This window comes from Fulmarus glacialis, unplaced genomic scaffold (assembly GCF_000690835.1).
Source record: "Fulmarus glacialis isolate BGI_N327 unplaced genomic scaffold, ASM69083v1 scaffold23484, whole genome shotgun sequence".
NCBI classification, from domain to species: Eukaryota; Metazoa; Chordata; class Aves; order Procellariiformes; family Procellariidae; genus Fulmarus; species Fulmarus glacialis.
Genome location: NW_009209505.1, coordinates 43,626 through 62,280, shown reverse-complemented (window position 1 = coordinate 62,280; position 18,655 = coordinate 43,626). Strand labels below are relative to the sequence as shown.

At 42.5% G+C, this 18,655-nt stretch overlaps 1 protein-coding gene across 1 annotated transcript; it reads left to right on the top strand.

Annotated features, from left to right (window-relative positions):
- The first annotated feature begins 3,745 nt into the window (after positions 1-3,745).
- On the top strand, positions 3,746-12,602 carry CLRN3 (clarin 3). Its single transcript, XM_009576853.1, has 3 exons — positions 3,746-3,974; positions 9,885-10,064; positions 12,328-12,602. Exons 1-3 carry the CDS (start codon positions 3,746-3,748, stop codon positions 12,600-12,602), a joined length of 684 nt encoding a protein of 227 aa, XP_009575148.1.
- Positions 12,603-18,655: the final 6,053 nt, after the last annotated feature.

Sequence of the window (18,655 nt, the reverse complement as noted above, 5' to 3'; positions counted from 1 at the left end):
CCTGTTTGGGCAAGGAGCGCTCACGGCAAGCAGAGGAGATGCTGAATGTGGCTTTTCCTCCTCTACCAAGACCAGGCATATTTGGCCATCACCTCTTCGGGTGTCTGAGTACAAAACACAGTTGTATTGTGAATGTATTCTAGAGTAGCATGGGTTGTGCCTCAAGATACCAGAACGGGCACCAGCTAGCTTACTCAGATGGTAAAACTGAGGAATGCTCTTGCAGCAGGCAACCATTTTAATATAGGATTTTGCTCATCTCATTTGCGTTGATACCAGTGCGGTGGCTTTGGGATCTTCCGCCTTTTTTTCTTTCAAGATGGAATCTTTTTTCTGACTGCTCACGTGGAAGGATTCTGCTCCGGAGGGGCTGGTGGCAGCACGATATTCCAGCCATCACTCCAAATACTTCCCAATAAACTCCAGCATCAGACCTCAGAAATCAATAACTGTCTAGCGATGAGAAGATTTAGTCATTTTCTGGGAAGAAATCCAAACAACATTTAAAACGTGTTTGGTTGTTTTTTTTTTTCAATAGTGCTGTAAAAAAGGTCATAGCAACAGAAGAATGAAACCAGAAGACGGAATAGGACAAATCCACCACAGAGCAGCACTGGGTATGGATACACAGTAATTGTTGTGATCACATCCCTCTCACTTTCCCAAACAGTTGTTGCAATAATTTTGCAGTTCAGTTGAGCTTCAAATTTTTCATCTCCAGCTACAATAAAATTCATGATGCTTTATCCGATTTCGCTCACCCAGTCCAAAAGGCGTAAAAAAATCCCTATTTCAGTCACCACTCAGAATGCTGGCTGCAAAGCGACCAGAGGAAAAAATCAATCTCATTCTTAGTATTCTATAGTATGTTTATAGTAATTTGTTTCAATTACGATTTATCCATCTTAGAAGAGGTAGAGGCAATGTTGGTAATGCATGGCCTGATCCTGCAATGCTGCACATACATCTGTCTCGCGTGGGGCTTTATCGACTGCTTTTGGGGTCAAGTGTAGCTCAAGGATCTTGCCATCTCAGATGCTGAGCTCCTCCACAATTAGATGTGGAAAATGGAAAATAAAAAAGATGTGAAAGCTTTGTGTGATATAGAAGGGGGTACCACAAAGGTGGTGTCCAAAGAAAATCACGAATATCAGCACAACTGCCAGCCAACCACACTGCTAAATCATCTTGCCAGCTGTCAGTAGCTTTTTAAATGAAAGATTTTAACTAAATACGGAATTTTTTAAACCACCAGTAACTGTCACTAAACATTGCGGTTGCAGCAGAACAGAAAATATAATTTGCAGTGGCTTCACCTTGAATTTCCCCGGCTGCTCCTGAGCGCAGCTGAGCGCACTTACCTGCGAGCGAGCCCTCGGACCCTGCCTGCGCAGCCGGGAGATGGCATCCCTTGGGAGATGGCATCCCTTGGGAGATTGCATCCGTCCAGAGCTGTGGGCAAAGCAACAAACCACCGCATGATTTTTTTTTTTCACATGTGTTTGTAATATAGAAGAATAAATGTATATGAAATGTTTGCAAATAAAAGCTTTCATTTTATATTTTTGCATATCTGGTTGCTTAAAGCAAACTAACTTGTACTGAGAAGAGAAATACTCACATACTCTACCTTTAAAAATACAGAGTGATATGTAATTTTATGTAGCAAAGGATTCCAAATCTCTCTGCTGTCCATCTGATTCATAACGAATTACTCCGATTTTTCTGTTTGAGTGTTGTGCAGGGCTGAGTCTGTATTAGTGGGGGCAGAGTCGGTAAAGTGCTGTTCGAGAAATATTTTTCCCGAGTCGGAGGAAATACCTCTCATGTCAAACTACAATTTTCATTACAAAGTATATGATGCTTTTTTAGGTAGCTGTGAGAAAAAAAGACACAAGGAATCGTACCATCGGCAGAGAATAGATTAACTTCAAGGTGACAGGGAAGAAAAAGGCAAATTATGGTCTCATTTACAGAGCAATTCCCCTGGCCGCAGGAGAGTTTCAATGATTTGAGCCACAAAAATTTAAGCCGAGTCACCGAAAACTAAATATAATTGAATAAGATTGCTTAGAAAGGAAATTCAGGCTATCCGCTACAGCTCTTAGCCTCTGTTATTTAGCATTTTTAAAGGTGTGGGTGCTCAGTTCATTTAAATTTGGTTTTCTCAAGTCTGCCAAAGGAGGACCACTGAGCAGCAGCTAAAAATTTATTCCCTCAAAGTTAGTGCCAAGACAAATATAAATTCTTAAATATATATATATTTTAAATGTATTTCATAGGGGACAAGTGGCACAGGGCTGATGGCAGGCGGGCAGATTTTTACCTCAGTTTATTAAAAAATATCCTTGGACTATAAATACTCGGATTATGTTCTTTGTATGCAACTAAACGGCGAATAGAACTATTGAATTAATAAACCTGTAGAGGTGGATCAGTCTAATAAGGTTTACCCATATTGCTATGGTTAAAATTTAACTGAAGTACTGGACAGAAGATGAGATACAGGTCTCTTGTTTCTTATTTCTTTAGAGGGGCTGAAAAGCTTCCCTTTGGTTTATTTAGCAGCACTGTTAAAACAGCCTGCTTTCCAAAGATTAATTGAAAAAACGCTGGATGATTCAGAAGCATGGGTTCAGTATAACATGGAATAATAACATTATAACTAATAGAAATAAAAGCTGATGGAATCTCTTTTACTTTATCCCGACAATAGATTATTAATTTAGGTTTCAGATTTCACGCAAACAAAATGGGAACCCTGGTGCCTGGTTTACCTCAAATTCTAGAAATTTGCCTTCAGTCTTATTTTTAAGTAATGTATGTTCTGTTTGATATCATGTTGTTACTGTATTTTGTCTTTCTTTAGGTTAATTTGGGCAGAAGAAAAGAATATATTCTCTTGCTTTATAGTCCAAAACAGATTTTCTTCAGTATTGCTCCCTTTACGTATCCACTACTTCATTGAAATGAATCCCTATTTAAGGTACTTGTTTCCTCCCTGTCAAAAAAAAAGGTCAAAAAAAAGGGAAGGAGTTATTGCATGAAAATATATGAAATTTAATTAAGAATTATAGCTCTTCCTTAGAAAATAATCTATTGACAGTAGGTAGAATCTCCTTACCCCCAAAAGCCAAGACCAACCCCGTGTTTTCACAAAGAGCATAAAGAATTTAAAGGACGTCTCAAAAGAGATGGTTGGGTAGGTGTTAAGCGAGCGAGGAATTTGAACAGAGGAGGAACATTTTATTACTCTTTGCCATAACACATTAGATACAGATTAGATACAGATTTAGCAAAAATTCTTTCCAGCCTGGTTATCAGCCTTTCAAGAGAAAAAGCAAGAACAGGCCAGAAAATTTTGTCAGGGAGTAAGAAATCTCCCAGAAAGGCGTAAGGCGAGCTGGGAACCCCGGCCCCGCAGGCGTCAGGCTCTAGAAGATGTCTCCAGAGCCGCGATCTGAAAAGCTACAGGTCGGCGAGGCAATCATAAATCATCTGCTGACGATTCCTCCCGGCCTTTGCCAGGCTGGGTTTGTTGTAACTATGGCAACACCTTTTCTCCAGACCAAAGTTCAATTATTTTACATTTTTATTACCACTGCTGTTTGCTTAAAGTTTACCAGGGTAACTTTCTGCTAGCACAGAGAGCAGATCCCAGATAGCGAGGAGGAGGAAACCACCTCATGCTAAGCAGGACTAAAGAGGAGAAAATACCCTGAACCGGTGGAAAATCTCCGACAAAATGCCGTCCAGAAAAAAAACGGGCATGTTTGCATCCGCGTTTTTCACCTGTGTTTGCTCTTTCGTGATAATTTGTGTTGTTCTGGCGACCCAGCACTGGATGCGTAGTGAGGTTCGCTTTTCTGGCACAAACTCCAGCGTTACGGTCAGCCTCACCTACGGACTTTTTAGCGGTACCTGTGAGCAGTTCGTCGATGCAGGACTTCAGGTTTCGGAAAAGACTTTCCAAGGTGAGTGGTGTTATGCCTGGAAATGGACGGCATCTTCTTGCTTGTGGCAGACGTGGGAACTGCGGCTCGTTCTTCTGTTCATTTGCGACTATAATACTTCAAGTGAGAACAAGAGTATCTGGTAAACCAGTCTGGGGATTTAAGTGCTATAAAATAAGTCCCAAAAAGGCAAGAAATGCCGCAGCCTTCTTGCCAATAGCAGCTTCTTCTAATTACCTGGGATCCGAGCCTACACCTTGGAACAAGGAAAAAATACAAAATAGGAACTTTATGTAAAAATGATTTTAATTTTCAGAAGCTTTCAGTGAGGAACAGAAAAGCAACATTCAGCTACCATTTTATTAAAGGGGTTTTTTAAAAATTTCGTTATGTTAAATTAATTGTTTGATTTAAATCATTTTGCCACTTACTATCAAATTAGCATCATTTTTATAGAAGAAGGTTTTACGAGGGTGCTGAAGGGAAAAGAACAAAACACGTAAAACAATAATTTAGATAGATAGATACGGTGTTTATACCTGTGCTGGACCTACACGTTAATGACAATATTCCTTTTATTTCTTCCTTTAAAAGCACACCATTCCATTTTTAAGTGCTATTACCAAAATTAACATTTAGTTAGTATTTTCAAACCTTATGCTTGCTCATGTCTTTTTTATTTTTTAGCTAGACTGTGAAGTATGGATTACAACATAGCTTGTCATCTTTTATAAGGCCTTTCTTCCCCCACCCAATGCACGGTTTTCAGGTGACTCCTCGTCATGACTTTCCAAAAAAACTCTGAAATGAGCTTTGGAAACAAGGTTATTAGAATAACATTTTAGCAAACATGCCGTAGATTCAAATTAAACTGTATCTTATGTTGACATGCAACAGATCTTACTTTTTGTGCATCTGCAGTTCTTGGCATTTATCCTCAACTGTAGAATTATTATAGAAGAAAAAAGAATAAAAATGGTTAAATAATTAAGGAGGACAGAATAACTGAGAGATCAGGGAGGGGAGATGCTACAGGGGAATAAAAAAAAGTTAAAAAATAAGGGGAAGAGCAGAAGGGGTTTTACCTAGAGCAACCTTGGAGAAAGTTAAGACGAGCATGAAAAATCCTAGTATGAGAAGCAAAACATGAGAAAAAGCAAAACATGAGAAAAACCAAACCAGAAACAAGCAATTATGCATACCAAGTACGAACCACAGACTCAGTACTGATTTGACATGGTTCAGCAAAGATTTACTTAACTCTAGGCACAAGTAGCTCTACTGATGTGAAGAAAAACATTCATAAAGCCCAAAGGTAGATAAGCCTGAAAGCTGTTGAAGGATCAAGGATTTGCACTGATTTTACGTATCTTGCTGTCTCACCGAGTTCAAAGCAATAATGCTGATTGATATACACGTGTGAAAAAAGAAAGTGAAAAAAGCCAGTCAAAAGAAACCTAATGAAAATTTGGAAGAGTAGGTCAATTTTGAAACACGAGATGTGCTTTAAGAAATTGTTTCTTTTTTGGTAGGCTGTTGTAAGATGTCCCATCACAGAGAAGCCACCAAGGTAGAGCACAGCAGACCTAGATGGTTCCCATCTCCTAGCTCTTTCCCACCTTAATTTAATACAGAAATTGTATCTGTACAAACAAGCACCCAAATTACCACAGTGGCAAAGCTATATCGCACAAGCCAGTTCACATTATAACAATTATATTGGCCTGAAAAGCCTGAACACAGCAGTGGTCCTAGCAAAGCATATAGCATATATTGAGATCATTACCTAACAAATACAAAATCACACATCATTCAAACCAGTTAATTACAGTCATATCAGAATAATTGAAGTAATTTTTATAAGAGTAAATATACATTTATAAAAATAGTTTATGTATGATTGTATCTCCCCATGCCAGGTGGCTCAAGCCCCAAGCCTTGCGCCATGCAGGCAGACTCTTGCTGATTTTAATAGGGCTCCCTGTGAAACCAGGAGTCCACCCACGGTGAGCTGATTGCAGGGCGAGGATGCAGCCTGGCAGGAACTGGGGGCATGTGTCTTGCCTTTGCACAGCTAACACAACCCAATCCCAGGGCCTGGGCGCTACCGACATACAGATTTGAATTACAATTAATGACAAGTACTCACAGAACACTTGCATCAGTAAAGGATTTCAGTTCTTTCCATGGTCTACATGCATTTTGTTGTCGGTGGTGGTTTACCCCCGCCAGATTTAGGTTTTTGTGCCTATCATTTACAAAATGTCATCTCAATTCTCACATTTAAGCCATTTAGGAATGAACAAAACGAGTGAGCTTCAGGAGTTGTTAGTTGCCTTCAACAGCTGCTGAAAGTCGTGCTTTGTGAATAGTCTAAATATGGGTTTGCCCACATCCCTCACTAGTTCACTTGGGCATATATCCAAGATGAAATGATCTGACTTTAAATTAATTCTTAGGCTCTATACTAGGCATGATTGTCACATTTTATATTAAGTATGATCCCATGCATTCTTGAAATAGAAGAAATACTTCTTCTATACTACGTATATATACATATGTATACATATATATACATCTACATATACTACAATACAGAATTGCATACATGCTATTTTTAAATTCAAATAATTGGGTCCTCCTAAGACAGTAGATGTCTTTTGTTTGATGATATCCTTAAGTAAATGGATTGCCTCTGCTCTGGAGAGATGAAGTGCTGTGCTTTCTCCACTCTAACGTTTCAGACAACAGAAAGAAGAGGTATAAGCATCCTTTTAAATCACAGCGTGATCTGTTGCTCAGCAAGTACAGCCTGGCTGGGGGTCTCTGCTGTGCACCCTGGGTGTGTTTCTCAAATGGTGTTTTCATATTTGGGTGTGAGAAAAGAATGGAAATCATGAGAGTAAATCAAAGACGATAGCTTGGGGATACAGAGTACTTCTTAACAATAGTCCAGGTTGGCTTTTATTAATGGCCATACAAAAGCAGATTATCAACAGCCTCTACAAAGACCATAACTTACTCTTTTGGAAACCACAGCATTAAAGGAAATTTCCGAGCGTAAAGATGAAAGACAAACAAAGGAATACGGTTTCTGCAAGTGTACAGTGCGTGAACTGCCTGGTCGGGGTAGCCTCTAACAGACTGCCGTGAATGACCTTAATAGAGCAATAAATCAGTACGGCTACTTCAGAGGCTCTGGGGATGAGCAGAATGATCTGGCAGAATGCAAAAGTTATTCAATAACTTAAGTCCTTAGAGTCTTCATTAGCTGTTTTAGTGATTCGTCTTAGAAAGGAACCACCTATGAATATAAGAGTCTGTAAAAGAGCTTGTTCGCAGCCTTGCTTGTTTCTAAGTCAAACACGTAAAAATTGTGAGCAAGGTTAAGGATGAGGCACGCCCAGGGTGCCCTGTAAAGTCAGGATTTATCGGAGTATTGGTAACTTGCAAGGCCAACAGCACGTGAGGAAGTCTTTGAAATTTGCTATAGCAGAGAGGAATCGGTTAACTTTCTAACTTTTAAAATTCATGGCAAATGCTTGAAAATTGCTGGAACTTCATTAACGCTATCATCAATTTCCAGGTGTGCTATGGAATCTCCTGAAAAGTAGACAGCTAGGTTGAACTCTTTTGTTTTGTTTTGTTTTTTTTAAATGAACAATTCATTATGTGTCGTAAGTGATCATAGACTTCATAAAACCTGCCAGATCAACACTGCTTAGAAAAGACCTCCAGGCTGGCAGCTGGACATCATTCACACTCAGGCCGGTAAAAGTTTGGGAAATTCTATCCAACCATACAAGAGTTAAAGATGAAAAAAAAAAAAGAAGATGCAGGAAATTAAGGAGAGACCTGGCAAAGGCAAAAACCTCTGCTTTCATCCTGGAATTAGGTTATTTTACACTGATGCAGAGGTTATCCAGCTGTGGGTTATTATCGATCCCATTCAGGTAGATAGGCTACTGTAGATTCCTTCAGTTTCCACAGACTGCTTTGTTTAGAAAAAAAATCTGCCACCACGAAAACAGCATTTTATTTAAAACCTTTAGTCTTGTGCTGTTGCAGGTGTGCTTACAACAGGCGGAGTCTGACAAAATTACATCCCCTAAACTGCAGATCACTGTCAGAGATAAACAAGATCAATTAGGGGGTGCAATAGGTGTAGCCAGTCAATTCTGGAGATGTTCCGAGTGATAAAATTAAGTGAGGCTGCCAGAGGGAAATTACACAAATCTGTCTGATTCGGCTCCAGACTTATTTCTTGAACTAGGCAATGCCCAAGCAGTAAGGCTGCTTCAGCGCGAGTGCATGGTACAGCCGGTGGTGTGCTCACTTCCATTTACTTGAGTGATGTCTCCTGAATGCCTGTCTTTCCTATTTTTCTAGGAGAATTGCTTAAATTTGCATCTATTTCCATAACACATCCTTACCTGTCATTTCCTCAAACAGAAATTAACTTCTACCGCAAATAGTGTATAAAATGAGAGAGTTCTCGTTTTCATTTATTTCCAATAGCTCTTCTTTTTGTTGTGAGTGTTTATTTTCTTTTTTATGGGGTTTTTACTATTTTTTCTGCTATGATTTCTCCAATTTATGCACTAACTGAATACTTTGCAGTAATGGTTTTGTATTAAAAGCGGCGTAGAAAGGAAGTTTTCCTACAGATGGCTGTCTATCACAACACCCATTTGAACAGAGCTTGAAAACATTGTTCTTGTGTTTGTTACAGGGTAAGGCAGCCACAGGCACATAATAGTTGCCTTTTCAATCTTTAAATTGAAAGGAGGAAAATATTATATTTCAACGCAGCTATACTGCAATTACACTTTGAGTATATTGCATTCACATTTGTGTCTCTTGTTATCAGCAACATATCAAATAACTAGAAGGATTTAGGCAAAAACAATAAAATTGATTACAGTCCTGGAGGGGTTGACTGTATGTGCCATGAATATATGGCCAGCCACGCATACAGCTACAGAAACTACACCAGGCAACAATCTCTGTGTATCAGCTGTAGTAGGCTGGAGCAAAAAGGAGAGGTGCGAGGATGCTCAATGTTAAGATGCGTGACTCCTTGACACGTGGCCTCAGGAGTGGAGACCTTGAGAGCGGGTGCCCACATTTATTCCCTTGCCAAGCCCAGGGCCACCAGCCGTCAGCACGAAGTGCAACCCTTTAGGAGCCACTCCATGCGCCCGGTCCTCCCGGTGAAAACAAAGCAGGAGTTGCTCCTCTCTTTTAAAAGAAGGGAGCAAGTACTGCCTCCACCAATTTTTTTTCTGCAGGACGTGGAAAGAGACAGATCTAGTCAGGATATGAGCAGCAGCTCAACCATCTGTCCGTGAATGACCATGCTTAGTTACGTTTGTCCTACAAATGCACCTGACCCTTCCAGGCTAATGGCTTTACTGGACTTTTAGAAGCTGTGCCCCTTGTCAGATTTATTCCGTACGAGGGGGACTGCTGCTATATTAAAAGGAAATAATCTACAATTGGAGGCAAGTTTTAAATTGGGCACCTGTAGAAGTTGCCAGACATCTCAGGAACGATGAACAGAGGAACATCTAGTTTTCTGACCCGATTTAGGCATAAAATTTCTGTCTGGCCATGTCAAGAGGAAATATTTACAGAAGTATTACGGAAGAGAAGTTTACTACCCAGCCCGATGCCCGGGAAGTGTGTGTGCCTGCAGGATTAGCAGACATGCACTTATTTCAGCCTAATGTGCCTTCACCCCATTTTGGATTTGGGTTCATGTGCTGCGTCCAAACCTACTGTTCCTTCTACATCTCGATCTCTACAGATCAGCCAAATGTCTGGTTATTAGCTTTTAATTACAGCCATGTCAGTAAGTCACAAGGTCGTCCGAGCCCACCAGACTGTGCTGGGAAAGCTGGTTATCAATGCTGAGCCGCTGTATTTCAGTTGCAGATAACCTGAGCAACACCAAGACAAAAGGCACGATCACTGCAATTATCGTGATTCTGGTTCTCAGTTTACTGAGTTCCCTTCTGAGTTCTGGATTTACCTGCACTAATGCTGTCAGTAATCCCTACCAGACGTTTTTGGGACCCACCGGAGTCTATACCTGGAATTCCTTATGTGGTGAGTAATGCATCCTGTGCTGAGCACTTTCTGCCCACCATTCGGATGAATACTGTCTTCTCATCAATTCCAAGACTAAGAAATACGTATCTATAAAATGAAACACTTGGAAAAGTGTTCTGTTCAGTTGGTTTTGGTTTTTAACTACGTCTGCTGGGATACCTGAAAACTATCTTGTAAGTACCGGTAAAATATTATTATTTACTTGAAGTGGCACCACCGATCAGTAGGAGTCTGGATTCACTGGTAGCAAAAATGGAAATAAAAAAGCCCCAAGAGGTGTAGCATCATTTCATGCGTGATGCACGTTGAGAAGAACAGAGTAAGCTGACAAATACAGAGCAAAACTGTAACAGAAGACCATGCACTGGATGTGACTACGGTGCAATTTGCAACATCTTTAAGACCTTCTGTCACTATTTTATGGTATTTGTAGCTTATTTGTTGCTGGGTTGCCTACATACCAAATTAGGCCTCTAAGGTCTAATCTGTCGGATGGACTCTAGCTTCATTTCTGAAAAATGTGTTGAATTGAATACATCCACAATAGCATTAACATGGGGGAGCGGCAGTTAGGAGGACTAAGTCATGGCAGAATTTATTTCCTTCTTTAAAAAGCACTTTCACAGATCAAAATAAGTTTTAACATTCCCTAAGCAGAGAAAAAAAAAAAAGGTAGAGAGTTAGAGATGTGAACTCTGTCAAACAGCTCCCCGGAGGTATAACCCCTCATTCACCCAGTAGGCTTGAGCCTGGCTGCTCCTAATGCACCTTGCTACCCTCTTCATCTTGCTATGGTAATGACTTCAGCTCTCACACTCAATTTGTCTCAAGAGGATTATGCGTTCCTCTAATACTAGGTTTGCACTCGGAAAATTTTCTTTAAAAACATCTGATTACAGAGTACTTCAGCATTGACTTTTTGTCCTTCAAAAGCTTTTCAGGTCTGAAGATGCTCTTCTCGCGGAGCGGGAGCTTGCCTTCCCTTGGGCAGTGTCCTGTTCTGGGGCTGCACTCTGTGAGCTGCCTTTGCCAAAATCAGACCTTGGTGGAAAGGGAATTGTATAGATAAACGTAGTTTTAATCATAGCAAGTACAGCCGGGGGTGTGAAACCCACCCCTTTTTCTCCAGCCGTGGCTAACACAGCGTATAAAGATAGATGCTGAAACAGCTGTGGATGCCTTGAAACACAGTAAGAAAAGTGAGCAAAAGCCTGGATTAGACAATTATTCAACTTTTGAGACAACCAGATCATTGTTTTATCGCATGAGAAAGTTCGTTTCCCAAGCCCAGCACCCGTTACGCAGCCTGAATCTTTGACCTGAAATGAAAGGACCATGGGCTTGCCAAAATAAATATTAGTGAGAAAGTAAACCCCCATGTTGACTGAGGATTGTGGTTACTTTTTACAGCCCTGTAAATGCTATGACCTGGAAGTCTATTTTGCCGAGGGCATATTTTTACGAAAAATCATGCATCATTTGATGTGTGAGTGTATCTTGAAGGTTCCTAATTCTCCTACCAGATGACCTGAAAGTCCAGTGTCCTCCTACAAAAACCTGAACCTGTTTCAGAGGGACCATCTGTAGGATGGTGTACCTAGAGAGAAGGAATGGAAATATTTTCACCAATGTTCAGAGACTATACCTCTGAAAGCAGAGATGTAAAAGCATTATTTAGCTAAATGTCAAAGTAACCGAACTCCACTTACATTCAGAAGGCTATAGGAAATAGATACAGATCTAATAAGACATCTCATTCGGGCTCATCACAGAGTCGTTGAATAATTCGGGTTGGAAAGAACGTGAGGTCTCTAAGCCTAAGCTCTTGAGCAAAGCTGGGCCAGCCCTGAACGCAGACCAGGTTGCTCAGGGTTTTATCCAGTTGTGATGTGGCACATCCCATGAATTTGGGCTCATATCAAATAGGCATTCTGCAAATCACCCAAGGGGTGAATATATTATAGTCATCAGCGCTAAATTCAATGAAAAAAAAATTACAGTAAATGGCCTTATCTAAGAATAGTCAGCGAGAATCCATTAATTTTAGCAGAAGGTGTAGTTACCAATGTCAAAACACCTGGCAGATACTATTAGGTGGGACAAAAATTCTTTAAATGCCTTCATATTTTACAAATGGAAAATATTAGATTAATCTTTGTCCTAGTCCAGCTATTCTAACCAATTTAAGTAGACTATTTACAAGTAGCTACATAAATAATACTATGGTTCAACCTCTAACATTTGTATTTATATTTTCTAGGAATCTTCATACTTATAGCCATGATACTTTTTCCTGTGAACATAGAAGAAAACGGCCTGTCTGTAGAATTGGCCCGTGGATGTTTTTCTTTTCTGCAGACACATAGCAAATCTGCACACACTTATGGATATTCATATTGGATCATGCTGCTCATAATTTTTCTGAACATTGCTTCTATCATTATCATATATTTGTATGACCATGCAAGATATTCTAAGAAGAAAGAACAGGAAAGACCCATTGAAAATGCACCAAAAGATGTCATTCTGTTTTAAGGATGCCACTGAAAAGAAGGTGTAAAGGAAAATGACTATTTAATGTGGACAATCATGGCTGATCATTTCCATTCAAATTGAAGCTGTGTGTATAGTTTAATTAACAAAATGTCATCAAAGCAATTTGATTTTATCTTTATGTTAGGTATTAGTATAATACTTACAAGTTTTCATTGGTAAACGTGCTGCCTAAACACCTCTGAATAGATATGGCCCAAAATGCATCATGCCAGCACCTTCCCGTAGGAATGGACCTCACGCACCTTACGGATCTGCTCTTCCCTGGAGGGATCGCTGTGAAAACATGCTCCTAGAAGGGTTCCTCCTCTCCGTACCACCACCACAGCCTTTCCAAGAGGATTGCCGCTCTCTTGCCCACGCAGGGCAGAGGGGCTGGTTCCCAGCTCCGCTTTCTGGATTTTTCTGGACCACAGGACAGACCCGCGGTGGCCGTCCCGGCTTTCCGCAGGGGTGGACCAACATCGGCACCTATGAATGCATTTCTGCTTCACCCTTTGGATCCAAATGGAATTATCCCTGGAAGTATTTAAAAGACGTGTAGATGAGGCGCTTAGGGACATGGTTTAGTGGGCATGGTGGTGTTGGGTTGACGGTTGGACTCGATGATCTTAGAGGTCTTTTCCAACCTTAATGATTCTATGCTTCTATGATCAGAGACGTTGTTTTGGTTGTGTATGTAATTTGGGATCTCAAGGGGTAGAAATAGTGCAAACACCAGGAATGATGAGAAATGGTCACTAAGGTATCGGTGCTTCATTTTGTCCTGCAATTCTTACCGCTGTCCTTTCCCTGCCAAGGGATCTTCTCCCACAGGAGAAAATAAAAGTGCCACTTCTCCCTGTGGCACTGCCCCGGTGACCGCGGGCAGCCTTGCGGGCTCCTCTCCACGAACAGGAGTGTGAGCACTTGGACAAACTCGCTTGCGGTCTGTCGCCTTCACGTCAAACCTCCCAACAGCAACAGCACCGACCCTGCCCGTGCTTCCTTCGCTCGGTGCTGTCATCCGTGGCTGGGGTGGCAGACAGGGCAGCAGCAGCAAGAGGATGGGCCACGGCCTACAGAAGACAGCATAGGAGCCCAGTATCTGCAAGTTATTAATCTGTAGAAACATTAGCAAAATCCTGTTTCAGGCTATTTATAGACCCTTGATTACTGTCGACAGCAAACGGCAAAGCCACACCTTGAGCAGGTCTGGAAGTCCTGTTTCCCACCCGCTACGCCAGACTGTCATAGCAATACCGTCCCTACGCCCGGTTTAATTAGTATTTAATGTGCACACAGAGACACGCAACTGTAGAACTGCACGGAAGAAGCGGGGAGCTCCCTTCCTGTCCCCCCAAGGGAAGGTTAGCAGAAGAACGCGTCCTCGCGACAGATGCCATCGCGCAAAATCATGCTTGGCGCACATGCCCCAGGAGAAGCGCACCGTGCAAAATGGCGGTCAGCACCTTCTGCCACTTTGCTCCTCACCTCTGCAGCTAGGAGAGCAATTTTGTTTATCGCATCGTTTTCCTTTACAATATGATTTTCAGTCATGCTCGATAGCTGTCCTATGATGCAAGAGACGTTCATGGAGACAAAAAAGCATTTCTGAAGAGGGGATGAGAAGATCCAAGAGGTGACTTCTCACTATTTATGTCAAAAAATAAGGTTTCAGGATTGAAGTGCCCAATACTTAATGCAGCTGTGCTCTTTCAAAGGAATCAGAGCAGAGGGCTTTTCCATCCTGCTTAAGCATTTGACTAAAAGTATGATGAGGGCAGAGTGGGGGGGAAAAAAAAAAAAGAGGGTTTCTAAGACTTGAGGGGCAGCATAGGTCAAGAAAATAAGAGATGTTATCTGCTCTCCGCTGCTGACAAGAACCATGCCTAGAACTGCTTTTCAGTGCTGTAAACATTGCAGTTAAACCGTCAGATACTGTGCACCCGCGAGCTAAGCTGGCGGAAAGCCAAACATTTGCCAGTTTTGCTTTGGCTGCAAAAATTTTCACACAGTTTCAGCATGCATCTGTCACTGTTGCACTCAGCCAGCATCCATCACACAATACAATTACACTTATATCAGGCACTTGCTCGCAGAGAAATAAAGTCGTCGTAATAGAATAATACCGGAGGAGCAGGGGCTCCCGCTTTGAAAAGCAGCGGCTTACCATCACTTGGGCATTTCTATTGCACTGAAGTACTAATTCCCATGGAAGAGATGGGGAAAAAAAAAAAAACATTCCCACTTTCGTGTGCCTGTTTGAACCACCTGGCTCTGTTAAAAATCAGTCTGGAATTCTCAAGGGACCTTATGCTCGCCTGCTGCCACGTACGGCTGCGAAGCGGCAGAGACACGTGTCACCAGAAAGTCACTGAGTAGTGAGAGCTCACCTGCTTTGACGTGAACTACGGATCAAAATCATGACAACACTAAAAAGAAATGAAATTTAAATAGTAAAGTTGCAGGTGGCTAACAAGGCTACCCTAATATTCTTAGCTGGAGTGTTTTATTTCAAATCAAAGACAGGACTTTCCTTCTCAAGCTCAGAATGATGCTCTCTGCCCTATGTTACATACTTCTTGCTTCATGCAGCGGTGTCGGCTTGGCAGATGTTGCTGATGGGGGTGATGAGGCCGAGGAAGGCGGCAGCTTCCCGCGGTACCGAGCGGCCGCTCCCACCCCTGCACGGGTGAACTCGCCCAACCCTGGCCAGGCTGCAGGGGAAGCACGGGGAGAGCCACTGTGAGAGGCAAGTGATGCAATGCAAGGAGGAGAGGAGAACGCAGAAAATCGCCGTGAACTTTTCTCCCAGTTTTCCCCCAAAATGCCACGACAGCCCTGTCAAGCGGTAGCAAAGCGCTGTGTGCCGTGGAGATTGTTATATTTTATCATGAGGCCACAAAAAGGTCAGTTATCAGGTGACTGCCTGGATTTGAAGCACCTGCTCCAAGTTAAATTACAAAATATGAGAGCTCTGGAATTACCCGTCTCCCGAGAAGCGAGCAGACTGCCCAGGAGCCATCCAGGACAGGGCTGGTCCTGGCAGGCAAAGACTTGGGATGAACAAAGAGGAAGCCAAACGGTTCAGGTGTCCATTCCCTGAATCAAAAGCTCAATAAGAAAGGATTGTGCATCTGGGTTACAGCCACTTCTACCAGAGGAAGAAAAAAAGACGAAGGAAAAAAAAAAAAAAAAGCAAGCATGCAACATAATCCAACCTTGTATTTAGCTTTTAGGATATCAAAAAGGAATTGGTCTGGCTCTTGCCTACCAGACAGCCTTTGAAATGAATGGAGCTGTGTTCAGTACACTTATTCTCTTAATGAGGACAAATTCTGGCAGTTTACCCTTAGGTAAAAAGGAAAAAAAGCTTGCACTGTCAGCTTGATGTACTCTTGAAAGAAAAATCAAGCTCCCATCTTATCTAAACCTGGGGTAATTTTACACATTCATCACTTGCCAGTAGTTGAAGCGTGTTGCTTTTCACTAGGAGCTGTGTCTGATCCGGTCAAGGGAAGGATCCAGGCTGAAACCAGCTGAAAGATGAATTCTCCCTCCAGCAGCTGAGGTCCCAGCTCCGAGCTCGCCAGGGCAGGATGAGTGCAACACGCTCCCTTGCCTTGCACCTCAGCTCTGAAGGTGGCTAGGAAACAGAAAACCGAGCTGGAGCCCTGCACCGGCGTGCGATTTTGGGCAGCAGCACCCACCACCCGCCTCGGTGGAGAGCTGAGCCCTCCGGCCGGGCGTTTCCAGCACCCTTGGCATTGCACGCACAGAGCTGAGCGGGATGAACTCGGCATGCTCCATGCTCTCTGTTTGCAACACGCTTGGGAATCCATGACTCACTGCAGCTATTGCAAAGCCCTGCCAGGAGTTTGGCAGCTGGAGACGAACAAGAGGAGGATTATCCAGCAAGGCAGCTCCCCTCTGCTCCCTCCTCCGATGGGCGAAATATGGCTCTTTTCCTTCTTTTTCCCCTGAAGGAGAAATCCAGGGCACCCCCTCACTCCCAATCCACTCTGACCTATCCATAACAGTTGCTCTAAGGAAGTGACTTATTTTGCTCTGGCTAAATAATTCACTTGGACGCTTCTGCTAAAGTGATCATGATGGAACTAACATATTTTAAAATAATCATAGGTAGCATTATTTGATAATACATTCTCACCTCAGAAGCTCTGGTTCCTATTTATGCAAGATCTATTTTAGCTTTATGGTTCACTTGAAAAGTTTCACACTGGATAAAAGTTACACCAAATTCAACAACTGTAGAAATGCTGAATAAAGGCAGCTTTTTCTTTGAAAACACTGAAAATCCTCAATGCCCGCTAAATTATCAGTTCCCTTAATGTTTAGCAGCAGCTGAAAACGTTTAATAAGACACATTGCAAACCTCACAGCAGGCAAATGCAATAATTTTTCATGTAGGCATATCTACTTGACAGCACAGCAGAAGCTAGTTAACTTCACAATTATAGAAAAAAGAGCCAGCACAGCTTTGCTGTTGCCCACAGGCAAAGAGACTCAGTCAACAAAACCAATCCCTGTCCCCCAGGAACTATTCTGCTAAAGAGTCATCCAGCTCCTGCTATTTAAAAATCTCTGCTGGTAGGAGAACTGCCAGAATTAACAATCGATGTTCTAAATCAAGCGCAGTATCGCCGACACAGTAATGATTTTTGTTATAGGAGTATCAGAGAATTAAAAATAAATATTACTCTTACAGCCTTGTGGCAGGTTTGGATGGTGGATGAAAGGGAGAAGAGCCTGAAGCCAGGATCACCACGGGACAGTGCGGCAGTGTCCCCCACCCTGTGGTGTTAGCTTTTGTCAGGTAGACTGGGTGCAAAATCCAGGATTGCAGCTTTTTCTACGAGTGTCCTGTCTTTAAGTGGGACAGCTACTCAAACATAAGGCAGCTCAAGGAATTATGGCATGAAAATGCACAGGAGAGCTTTAGAGTGGCACACACGTGAGTGTTTTATTCTCATGGTAAGACAGACCTATGTCGTACCAGGTTTCCAATACTCACTGACTTAGCAGCTCTATTTTTTACTACTCAAGTACCTTCTTTTGCATGAGCCCACCTAACACTCCTGGCCTGCCATAAAGCTACATTGTGTGAAACGGTGCTATCCGTTTTGTCACGCACTAGGAAAAATGCAGAGGTATGATGCAAGTTGGGAAAGCACACGCGCTGCCAGTGGAATGTGCCGCTCAACAGCTCCTCCCTGCCCTTCCACCTCTCACCTGTTAAAACCTTTGCTTTAAAACCGTGACTTAGTTTAAGAAGCTCAGAAGCTGACAGTGGAAACGCTGATGCTGGGAGAGCACAGGAGCAGAGGAGGCTCTGCGAGCCGGCGTACGGCGTGCCTCTAGCTGCGATGGCAGCTGCAGCGGTGCCCTGCCTCGTGGCAGCCACGGTCCGGCCAATGCATTTGTTAGCCTGAGCTAAAATTTGGGGTTCTTAGGTAAAGAATTTCAATGATTTTAGCATTGCTGGTGAACCACGCATTAACGCTGCCCCCAGAAGTCAAATCTCAGATGAGTTTCCCCCTTTCCAGGGAGAGGCAAGACCCACGTGGAGCACAGGACAACGCTTCATGCACGAGAAGCTCTAACACTTGCTCCCAGCGCCGGGCTGAGCGCTTACAACTTTATGAGGTATCTTTTGTCCCACACTTGAACATGGTTTCATTGGGATGTTTTGCTGGCAGATTTCCACCAGACAAATACTTCTTACAGGCACCTTGAGGAGCACGCAGAGCATGGCGTGGGATGCACCCTGGGTTTCATGTGGTACCTCAGGGGGTGTGAGGTTGTTCTGGAAGGGAACACCGGTGCAGAAACATCCCAGAGAAATCCCTGGTTGGAAAAATTTACTGCAAGGACAGAAACAAATCTTTTATCCTCAGTTTAAGTGTCCTCTTCCCAGATAATTTTTCTCATCAATGCTTCTAGGTGAGCTTCTCATTCAGTCTTCTAGGCACAAGCTAGTAGTCACATTTCAGGCATCATCCCATCCCATCTCTCTCCTGTCTATTCATTTA